Source organism: Salvelinus sp. IW2-2015, unplaced genomic scaffold (assembly GCF_002910315.2).
Source record: "Salvelinus sp. IW2-2015 unplaced genomic scaffold, ASM291031v2 Un_scaffold7147, whole genome shotgun sequence".
Classification (NCBI taxonomy): Eukaryota; Metazoa; Chordata; class Actinopteri; order Salmoniformes; family Salmonidae; genus Salvelinus; species Salvelinus sp. IW2-2015.
Genome location: NW_019948407.1, coordinates 3,637 through 16,342, shown reverse-complemented (window position 1 = coordinate 16,342; position 12,706 = coordinate 3,637). Strand labels below are relative to the sequence as shown.

The window sequence follows — 12,706 nt, the reverse complement described above, 5'->3', positions numbered from 1 at the left end:
CCCTCCTCTCCGTTGTTGTTTGAAGAAGATTCCCACACATGCTTCAAGAGGGCCCACACCATTTTGTTCCTGTTCCCAAAACAGCTAAGGTAACTGAGGCCTAAAACTAACGACTACCGCCCGTAGAGCTCACTTCCGTGATCATCTATGAATGCTTTGAAGACTATCAAGGACGATATCAGCCTCCAACCCATACGGACACCCCTAGACCCACATCCAATTTGCCCAATTGTATACATCGACCCAATAAGGAGTCCACAGACGACGCAATCCGCAACCACACTGCCACACTGACCACTAACATCTGACAAAAGGATATACCCATTGAGAGAATGCTGTTTCATCGAATTACAGCTCCAGCATTCTTTAACACATAGACCCTCCAAGACTTGTTTCAAGCTTCGCAGACCCTGGTCTCGGACGCCCGCCCTGTTGCAAACGGTCCTGGTACTCCGACGTGCCTCCCAGGTGTGAAGAGGGTAGTACACAACATCTCCAACCCCGCTCTGATTCCTACGCCCAACACTGGGCCCCACACAAGGGTGCGTCTAGCCCTCTCCTGTACTTCCCTTTCTCACCAGACGCGTGCCTTGCTTCATGCAGAGCTCTCCAAACTAATCATCAAGTTTGCGGATGATGACCACTACAGTGGTAGGCTTTGATTACCAACAACGACGAACGCGTACAGGGTAGGCCTGGACACGAAGCATGCCCGGGTGTGACAGAACAATAACCTCATACTCCCAACCGTCAACAAAACAAAGGAGATGATTGTGAACTTTCAGGCAAAACAGCAAGAGGAGCCCCCCCTATCCACATCGACGGGGTCACATAGTGATTGAGGAAGGTTGGAAAGGTTTTAAGTCCCTCGGTGGTACTACACATCACGGACAAACTGAATTGGAGCTCCAACCCACCACACAGCTGTTGCGTTTGAAGAAAGCGCGAGCAGCGCCTCCTCAAACCTCAGAGAGGCTAGAAAAAATTCGGACTGTCACCAAATCAGCACTCACTAAAACTTCTACAGTATCAACAATCGGAGAGCTCCTGTCGAGGCTGGATCACCGCTGGTTACGCAACTGCTCCGCGCCAACGCAAACCGTTAAAGCCATCCAGAGGACGAGTAGTGATGTGTCTACTGCAGAACGCGATATCACCAGGCAAACTATCTGCCTCCAGACACCTACACCACGAATAATCTCGTGTCACAGGAAAGACCATTAGAAGATCATCAAGGACAACAAACCACCCAAGCCCACTGCCTGTTCACCCGCTATTCATCCAGTAAGCCGATAGGTGAGGTCATACAGGTGCATCAAACAGGGGACCGAGAGACTGAAAAAAAAAACAGCTTCCTATCTGCAAGCCATTCAAATGTAAAACGGCCACCATAACATTTAGCGGGCCGCTTGCCAAAATACTTACTCTAACTCCAGCCACTTTACAAATAATGGAATTGATGGAAATTCATATGTAAAAATGTTTTTAACCCACTACCACTTTACAAGCAATGCCACTTAATACAATTTGTTTACAGATACCCGTACATTACCGCAGCTCATAATGTATATATACTTTTACTCTTATCTATCTACTGCAGTCTTGCCATCTTTATGGCAAACAGTGTACCACTAGCACTTTTATAACTATGCCACTCTGTATGGTTTACTACCCTTACAGTACTCATCTCATACCGTATATACCCGTATCTATTACATCTTTACTGCATCTGCCATGCCGTTTCTGTACCACCACTATTCTATAATCTTGTATGTACATATTCTTGATCCCTTTACACTTGTGTGTGTTGTTAAGTGTAGTAGGTGGACAACTGTTAGGTTAGATTTACTGTTGGTTATACTGCATTTCGGAACTAGAAGACAAGCATTTACGCTGACACCTCGACATATAAGATCTGCGTAACCATGTGTATGTGACTAACGTAAAATGTTTGATTTGATTTATATTGACCAACGCACACTCAAACCAGCACACACCACCACCACGTACCACACCACACACACACCACACCACACCACAACACACCACACACACACACCACACACACACTCCACACACACACACAACACACTATTACACACACACTCACACCACACACGTTTACCACACAGCACACACACACCACACGATTACACACACACCCTTACCACAACCACACACACACACCAACACACACACATACACCAACACCACCACACTACACACCACACAATCACTATTGCCACGTAACCCAAACAAAGGACAACGTGGTTTTATTATTACCTTAAGTGACCATCACCACCTTGTCTTAAACAAACACTTGACCAGTCTAGTAGCTATGCATTGGAGTGTGAAAACGCTGCCTCTCCAGTACTGAGAGTTGAGGCACCAGAGGTTGAATAAAACTGAGGGCAGCAACTTGAGCTATATTCTGCACATTGTATACATTACTCTTTGGCATGTCTCGCTGTGACTTACGGCCTGAAAAACCTCTGTTCTTATAAGCAGAGAGAGAGCAGACACTAAGAGAGAGAGAGAGGGAAGAAAGAGATGACTAGAGAAAATGAAAGAAAGAGCACAGAGAGCAAGGAGAGAGAGAGAAGATGAGAAGACGAGAGGATGAGAAGATAAGAGAAGAGAAATGGGTAGAGATGAGAGACCTGAGAAGTATTAACAGAACGACAGGAGAGAGAGAGAGAGAGAAGAGTATAGAGGAGAGAGAGAAGGAAGAGAGACGAGTGAGAAGTAAGAGATGAGCAGAGAGAGAGCTAAGAAGAGAGTAAGAGTTGTTGAGAGGAGAGACGAGAGAAAAGGATGAAGAGAGAGTGGGATGAGAGAGAGAGAAGAGACGAGAAGGAGAGAGACGAGAGAAAGAGACGAGAGGAGAAGAGAGACGAAGAGAAGGAAGAGACGAGAGAGAGAGAGAGAGATCTGAATCAGAGGAGAAGAGAGAGGAGAGAGAGAGAGAAGAGAGAGAAACGAGAGAGAGAAGGAGGAGAGAGAGTAGAGCGAGAAATAAGAAAGAAGAGAGAGAGAGGAGCAGAGAGAGAGAGCACACAGAGAGAGAGACGTGAGGAGAGAGAGAGAGAGAGGAGAGTAAGAGAGAGACATAGAGAGAGAGAGACAGAGAGAAGAGAGAGTAGAGAAGAGTTTCAGTATAGTCACAACATATACTGTAGGCTGCCTTGCCTTTCACACATCCTGCTGCTGTGAGCTTTGTCTGCTTTCATCCCCCATTAGTAACAACAACACAATGCTACAACACGTTCCAGTCAACTTCCTGCCTCCAGAGCACTAGCAAACTAACACAACTGACTCCCACAACCCTGGCTTGTCGTACATCTAGGGCCGGTTTTCACAACAAAGATTAACCTAATATTGACAAAGAAAAACACACAACGGAGATTGTCATAGTTTAATCTTGTCAAGCAAACTGGCCCCTAACGGGTTTAAGGACTGAAACGCCACGGTACGCCTCCGACGCTGGTTTCATGAGGTTTTTTTGTTTTGGTTTGGTTTGGTTTAAGAATATCAGCGGTTGTTTCTTACCGGTCCCGCGTGTCGGCTTAGAGAGAAACTCTGTGGTTACTGTGCCGAAAGCAATGCCCACAGGCATCCAGTCGACCCTGAAAACAGGAAGAGAACAGCTGTGGGCAATAACCTAAAACACCCAAATACACCACTGGGTTACTTACCAAGACAACATTGATTCATATCTACAGTGTCTTCAGAAAGTATTCAAAACCCGCTTTACCTTATATCCACACTCCCGAGAATAAAAAAAAGTGTTTTAAAGTGTTTTTAGAAATGTTTGCAAATGTATTGAAAATGAAAATACAGAAATATCTAATTTTCTCATAATTTTTCACACCCCTGAGTCTACACGTTTTAAAATCACCTTATGGCAGTGATTACAGCTGTGAGTCTTTCTGGGTAAGTTTCTAAGAGCTTTGCACACCTGGGTGTTCAATATTTGCACATTATTTCTTCAAGCTCTGTCACGTTGGTTGTTGATCATTGCTAGACAGCCATTTTCAAGTCTTGCCATAGATTTTAAAGCTGAGTTAGTCAAAAACTGTAACTGGCCACTCACAGAACATTCAATGTTGTCTTGTAAGCAACTCCAGTGTATATTTGGCCTTGTGTTTTAGGTTATTGACCTGTGAAAGTTGAATTCATCTCCCAGTGTCTGTTGGAAAGCAGACTGAACCAGTTTTCCTCTAGGATTTTGCCTGTGCTTAGCTTCATTCTGTTTCTTTTTGTCCCCAAAAAAACTCAACAAAATCCCTATTCCTTGCGGATGACAATCATACCCATAACATGATGCAGCCACCACCGTACTTGAACATTATGGAGAGTTGTACTCAGTGATGTTTGTGTTGGAATTGCCCCAAACATAACGCTTTTATTCAGGACATAAAGTTGATTTCTTTGCTACATTTTTCTGCAGTTCTGCTTTAGTGCCTTGTTGCAAACAGGATGCATGTTTTGGAATATTTTTATTCTGTACAGGCTTCCTTCTGTTCACTCTGTCATTTAGGTTATTATTGTGGAGTAACTACGATGTCGTTGATCCATCCTCAGTTTTCTCACATCACAGCCATCACAGTAACTGTTTTAAAATCATCATTGGCCTCATGGGAAATCCCTGACGGTTTCCTTCCTCTCCGGCAACTGAGTTGGAAGAAGGACGCCTGATCTTTGTAGTGACTGGTGTATTGATACACCATCCAAAGTGTAATGAATAAACTTTCACCATGCTCAAAGGGATATTCAATCTCTGCTCTTCTTATTGTTTCCCATCTACCAATAGCGTGACCTTCTTTGTGAGGCATTGGAGAAACCTCGCTGGTCTTTGTGTTGAATCTGTGTTTGAAATTCACTGCTCGACTGAGGGACCTTACAGATAATTGTATGTTTGGGTACAGAGATGGAGATAGTCATTCATAAATCATGTTAAACACTATTATTACACACAGAGTGAGTCCATGCAACTTATTATATGACTTGTTACGCACATTTTTACTGAACTTGTTTAGGCTTACCATAACAAAGAGAGTTGAATACTGATTGAGACAAGACATTTCAGCTTTTAAAAATGTCTAAAAACATCATTCCACTTTGACATTATGGGTTATTGTGTGTAGAGGCCAGCGACACAAAACCTAATTTCAATCCATTTTTAAATTCAGGCTGTAACACAACAAAATGTGGAGAAAGTCAACGGGTGTGAATACTTTCTAAAGTAACATATATATTTTACGTAAAAAATAAAGATACTGTCAATTAACAATTGTATTGGAATCCAAACTTTCACGATTACAATGTAATTTACTGTATAGAATCTGTGAAGTGAAAACAATAATGCACCCAAACTTCCGGAAGCTTCTCCAACCGACTCCGCCTTATCAGGCTCTGACCAAAAAAGAGAGTTAAGGAATTGGGTTCCATTTCCAGACGTCATCTTGAACGTACCTTTATAGGTGTTATACCATTTGACTCCTGGCGCTGTTGGTATGTAGGTTTGGTTTGGGCCCGTCTGGCATCATTGGCTCTTCCACCTCCTCAGGAAACAGACACTACAGCATTCTTAGCCTTCTCTAGCCTTGCCCCTCTTCTGTAGACCCTTCTCTCCCCATCGCACCTGGACAGGACAAACAGAGAGGGGTCAGAAGGTCAATTCAGGTTCAACATCATGTTGCCGTTAACGTTCTGTAAACATTGCACCGTTGTGAAAATAAACATACATTGTCCTTTTCGTATAACCCATGATCAATTAGCAGGTTGTGTGTGTGTTTACTGTTTTCATTTACCATCATCACCTTCCTTTTGTTTCTGAAGCTTATCCTGTTTTTAATTAAATCCATCACATCTGTTGCCGGTAGAACCCACAGGCACCGACAGGAAGACAGCGTGATGTTTAATTATTGACACGTCTTCAAGCTGTAGGTTTAGTCTTCTTAATACGGGACCCGCTTCTATGATCTCCCATTCCCCACGGGAAAAAACACACACTACACACACACATCATACATCTACGACCCTGGATAATAACACCACCTCCACACACACATCATATATCTATCTCACCCTGATGTGAAAAACCACACACCTCCACACACACATCATATATTCTATCTACCCTAATGATAACACACACCCCTCCACACACATCATATATCTATCTACCCTGATGAATACACACACCTCACACACACATCATCATCTATCTACCCTGATGAATAACACACACATCACTATATCTATCACCCTGATGAAGACTACCACACACATCTATATATCTACTCTACCCTGATGAATAAACACACACCTCCACACACACATTCAATATACTATCTACGCCTGATGAATAACACACACCTCCACCACACATCATATTAACTATCTACCCTGATGATAACACACAACCTCCACACACACATCATTATACTATTAACCCTGATGAATAACACACACCTCCACACACACATCATATATCTATCTACCCTGATGAATACACAGACATCATATACATCTATTCTACCCTGATGAATAACACACAACCTCCACACACACCATCATATATTATCTACCCCTGATGAATAAACACCACACCTCCACACACACATCATATATCTATCTACCCTGATGAATAACACACACCTCACACACACATCAATAATCTATCTACCCTGATGAATACACACACCTCCACACCACACATCATATATCTATCATACCCTGATGAAAAACACACACCAAACACACAACAACATATACTTCAACCCCTATGTAATAACACACACCACCACACATCATATACTTATCTATCAACCCTGATGAATAAACAACACATCATATATCTATCTACCCCTGATGAATAACAACACATCTCCACACACACATATTATTCTATCAACCCTAATGAAAAACACACACCAACACCACACACATCATATATCTATCACCCTGATGAAAAACACACACCCCACACACACATCATATATCGATCTACCCTGAATGAATAACACACTCCACACACACACATCATTATCATCAACCTGATGAATAACGACACACCTCCACACACACATCAATATCTATTCAACCCTGATGAATAAAATATTGCTATGACATTCTATCCTGAAGGGTGTCTAAACATCTTTATAACACTCGACAGGATTGACGTAACACACTGCATGTTGTTCACATTCCGGTTACTACACAACAGCTGCCATTGTTTACGTTAAAACCCCCCCCACCCACTGCATTCTAACAACCCAGTTTGTTAACCACTACCACGCAGCTGGACTTAACATCACTGCAGTGTCGTTACACATTGAGTGACCGACACTGCATGGTCGTTCTTAAGATCACAACCGAGGTAGTAATCACATCTGCAGATTGACGTTAACACGACTGCAAATTGACGTAACACACTCCAGTTTGACGTTAACACAGCTCAGGCAGGGTGGTATCGTTAACACACTGCCAGGTTGAATGTTAACACATCGGCAGGCTTGGACTTAACACACTGCAGTTGACGTTAACACACAGCAGTTGGACGTTTAACACACTGCCCAGGTGTTGTACGTTAACACACTTGCACTTGATCTAACACAGCTGCAGCATTGACTTAACCACACATTGTAACATCACATGTACTTAACAACACTGCAGTTTACCTTAACACCACTAGCATTGGACGTTAACACACTGCAGTTGGACGTTAACCACACTGCATTGTACGTTAACACACGCGTTGTCGTCATGGGTTGACTTAACACACCTGCCAGTCTGACGCTTAACACACTCAGTGGGACCTTAAACACAACTGTCCAGTTGCACGTTAACACACTGCAGGTATTGTATGTTAACACCACTGCGAGTTTTGGGACGTTAAACACGACTGCAGGTTGTACGTAACACACTGCAGGTGTTGACTTAACACCATGGCCAGTTGTACGTTAATCACACGCAGTTTGGACGTTTAACACCCTTGCAGTTGACGTTAACACACCTGCCAGTTGACGCGTAACAACACTGCATGTTGACTTAAACACACTCGCAGGACGCTGACGTTAAGCACACTGCCAAGTTACTGTAACACACTGCAGAGCTGACGATCAACACACTGCAGTTGTACGTTAACAACAGCCAGGTTGGACGTCAACACCGAGTAAACTGCAATTGGACGTTAACACACTGCAGTTGGACGTTTAACACACTGCAGGTTTGTACATAAGCACACTCCTACAGGTGTACATCAAACACCACTGCAGGTGTACAACTGCTTCGAATAACACATCTGCAGGTTGTTACTTAACACACTGCAGTGGACGTTAACACACTGCAGGTCTTTGTACATCAACAAACACTGCCAGTTTACGTCAACACACTGCAGTTTGACGGTTAACCACACTTGCTAGACACACGATTGTACGTTAAACATCATGCAGGTTTAAGTCTCCACTGGGTAAACTGTACTGTTAACACCACTGCTAGGTCGTAACAGGTTACGAACGTTCTGCGTCATCCAAAAACACTGCCAGGTTGACCGCTTAAACACACTTTGTACGAGGGTTACGCGGGTTTGAGCGAGTGTATCTGCGTCAACACAGTAGGGGAGAGAGTGGGGGAGCGCGCTATGAACGTTGCAGCAGAACAAAGCACCAACAACGTAAGGGAAAAAGTTCGAAAGTTGCATCGTTGTCCCCCCCTAAGCTATCCCGCCAACTCCTCTGGGCTGTGATATAGGTAGGAGGGTAGTGGAGAGTGTTAGCTTGTACACTGCATCTATTAGCTTTACAAATTATATAGCTATTACACACTGCATCTATTTAGCTTTACACATCTATTAGCTTTACACATCTATTAGCTTTACACTGCATCTATTGTACTTACACTGAACTATATTAGCTTTAGCAACATCTATTAGCATTCTACTAGCTTTCAGCTGCATCTTATTAGCTTTACAACATCTATTAGCATCTATTAAGGGTAGTGGTGAGATGTTGACTTTACACTGCATCTATTAGCTTTACCTGCATCTGTTAGCTTCACACTGCATCTGTTAGCTTTACACTGCATCTGTAGCTTACACTGCACTAGTTTAGCTTTACACATCTTATTAGAGGAGACACTGCATATTTTAGCTTTACACTTGCATCTGTTAAGCTTTACACTGCATCTGTATGCTTTACACAATCTATTAGGATACACTGCATCTATTAGCTTTACACTGATCTATTACTTACCACATTTACTTTACACATTTCTATTAGCTTTACACTGCATCTGTTAGCTTTACACTGATCTGTAGCTTACACATCTATTAGTACACGCACTAATTAGCCTTTACACTAGCATCTATTTAGCTTTACACTGCATCTATTAGCTTTACCCATCTATTAGCATATATAGCATAATTAGCTTACACTGCAATCTATTAGCTTTACACATCTATTAGCATCTATTAGCATATATTAGTTTTGGAGAGAGAGAACGTAACAAGCGAGCAGTAAGCTGAACAAAGAACTGCCAAGTGCCGGAGTTGAATGGAGAGGAAAATTGTACAAAGGGGAGAGGGGGGAGAGGGAGAGAAGAGACATGGGAGAGGGGGTGAGAAAGGGAATGGGAGAGGGGAGCGAGGAGAGAAAGAGAGATGGGATAGGGACGGGAGAGAAGGGGAGACATGGGCAGAGGGGAGAGGGCGAGCATGGAGGGAGGCGGAGAGAGGGGAGAGATGGACGAGAGGCGGAGAGAGAAGGAGAATGGGGAGAGGGGGAGAGAAGATAGATGGAATATGGGACAGGGGAGAGAGGAGAGAAGAGACATGGGAGAGGAGGAAGAGGGGAGAGAAAGGAAGATGGAGAAGGGAAGAAGGAGATGTGGAGAGGGAAGGGAGATAGAAAGGAGAGATGGGAGAGGGGAGAGAGGAAAGAGAAGAGAGACTGGGCGAGAGGGAGAGAGATAAGAGGATGAGAGGGGAGAGAGGGAAAGAAGATGGAATATGGAGATATGGAGAGAGGGAATATGGAGATATGGAGAGAGATATGGAGATATGAGAAGGGAGAGAGGTAGAGAGATGGAGAGGAGAATGGAGAAGAGAGAGGGAGAGGAGAGAAAGAGAGGGGAGAATGGAGATATGAGGAGAGGGGAGATATGAGATAGGGATGAGGGAGATATGAGGAGAGGGAGAGAGGGAGAGATAGAGAGAGGGGGAGATATGGAGATAGGGAGATATGGAATATGGGAGGGGAGATATGAGATATAGAGAGGGGAAGGGAAATGGAATAGGAGAGAGGATATGGGAAGGGAGATATGAAAATGAGAGGGGAGATATGAGAGTAGGGGAGAGAAATAGAGATATGGAGAGGGGAATATGTGAGATAGGGGAGAGGGGGATATTGGAATATGGAAGAGAATATGGAAGATGGAATATGGAGAGAGGGGGAGATATGGAGATTGGAGAGATGGGAGTGTGGAGATAGGAGAGGGGAGATATGGAGATATGGGGAGGGAATTATGAGATATGGAGAGTGGGAGATATGGAGATATGGGAGAGGGGAGATATGGAGATATGGGAGAGGGAGATATAGAGATATGGGAGAGAGGCGGAGATATGGAGATTATGGGGAGGGGGAGAGGGGAATATGGGAGAGGAGGAATATGGATATGAGATATGGGAGAGGAGGAGATATTGGAGATATGGAGATGGAAAGGAGATATGGAGAATCTGGAGGGGAGATATGAGATATAGAGAGGAGAGGGGATGATGGATGAGATGGGAGAAGGGAGGAGATAAGAGAGGGGAGTATATGAGAATATGGGAAGGGAATATGGGGAGAGGGAGATATGGAGAGGGGGAAATTGAGGGAGAAGAGAGAGAGGAGAGGGATATATGGAGATATGGGAGAGGGGGAGATATGGATATGTGGGGAGGAGATATGAGATATGGGGAGAATATGAATATAGGGCGAGAGATAATGAATATGGCGCGATATGGAGAGATGGGGCGAGGGGAGACTATGGAGATAGGGGCATATGGAGAGATATGAGAAGATACATCAAGCTGACAACTAACTCAACCCTCACATCCTGTGACTTCAGAAAACTCAGCTGAGAGAAGGAAGATGCAGACACTTCTGTCAGACCTCAGCACTACCAGAGACCAAAGCCACAAACACATATGGAGAGAAAGTGGAGGAGTAGGAGATGAAGGTATGGGAGAGAGCAGCACTTAAGGTCAGAGTGACAGGGACGACATAAGCCTAAACCATCTATTACGAACTGGGGAGAGGGGAGATGAGAGGGAGAGGGGAGATATGGGAATGGGGAAGGGGAGATATGGAGATATGCGAGAAGGAGATATGGAAGGTAGAGATATGGTGAGAGGAGATGCCTACAACACACAAATCTAAGAAGACCTCGCTTTACTTTACATCTCCTGAGTCACAGCGACTGCCGGCGAGGCCTAGAGTTATAGTGTGCGACTTTGAGTTTTTCTCATTCTACGGTGGCTAGTCTGTTCTGGGCACACCGCCTAGGTACCAGATGACTGGAGATCCAGGCTGTGTAAAACCAGCCCCATGATGTTTGAAAATAGTACACGAGTGTACAAAAACATTAATAAACCTTCCTATATTGAGTGTCACCCCCATTTTGCCCTCAGAACCCCTTTTGCCCTCAGAACCCCTTTTGCCCTCAGAACCCCTTTTGCCCTCAGAACCCCTTTTGCCCTCAGAACCCCTTTTGCCCTCGTTCCACAGGGACGCTGGTCCGTGTTGACTCCAATGCTTCCCACAGTTGTGTCAAAATGGCTGGATGTCCTTTGGGTGGTGGACCATTCTTGAAACACACAGGAAACTGTTGAGCGTGAAAAACCCAGCAGCGCTGCAGTTCTTGACACAAACCGGTGCGCCTGGTCACCTACTACCATACCCCCGTTCAAAGGTACTTCAATCTTTTGTCTTGCCCGTTCACCCTCTGAATGTCACACATACACAATCCGTGTCTCAATTGTCTCAAGGATTAAAAATCCTTCTTTAACCCGTCTCCTCTCCTTCATCTACACTGATTGAAGTGGATTTAACAAGTGACAACAATAAGGGATCATAACTTTCACCTGGATTCACCTGGTCAGTCTGTGTCCTGGAGAGAGGTGTTCATAATGTTTTGAATGTACTGGTGATGTTTTTATCCAAAGCGACTTTAACGTCACGCGTGTATACAATTTACATATGGGTGGCCGCAGCAGGAATCGAACCCACGACTCTTGTCTTTGCAAGCACCGTGCTTTATCAACTGAGCCACACAGTACAAACCACAGAGAACAATGACTGTAGAGTATAGACAAACCTCCATGCGTTTGATCCCTCCTGCTCCTCTCCCTCCGTAGTACGAGGCGTCTACAGTCGCCCACTTCTTCTTGGGCAGATGGTCATCCTCCTCTGGCTCCTAAAGGGATAACAAACAGGTCAGGAACGGATGACCGCCCACAAATACACCCAGAATTACAAATGGAAACAGCTGGATGCTATAATGCTGTAATGCCACAATGTTGTAACGTTGTAATGATGTAATGTTGTAACGTTGTAATGATGTAATGTTGTAATGTTGTAATGTTGTAATGTTGTAATGTTGTAATGATGTAATGATGTAATGATGTAATGTTGTAATGATGTAATGTTGTAATGTTGTAATG

The 12,706-nt window shown here is 44.0% G+C and overlaps 1 protein-coding gene across 1 annotated transcript in view; it reads right to left on the bottom strand.

Annotated features, from left to right (window-relative positions):
- Positions 1 to 12,475, bottom strand: part of LOC112079182 (anthrax toxin receptor 2-like) — a 15,169-nt gene extending 2,694 nt beyond the window's left edge. Inside the window, exon 1 of the mRNA XM_024145205.2 lies at positions 12,361 to 12,475. Coding sequence (XP_024000973.2) covers positions 12,361 to 12,366 — 6 coding nt within the window. The 5' untranslated portion in view covers positions 12,367 to 12,475. The remainder of the gene's footprint in view (positions 1 to 12,360) is intronic.
- Positions 12,476 to 12,706: the final 231 nt, after the last annotated feature.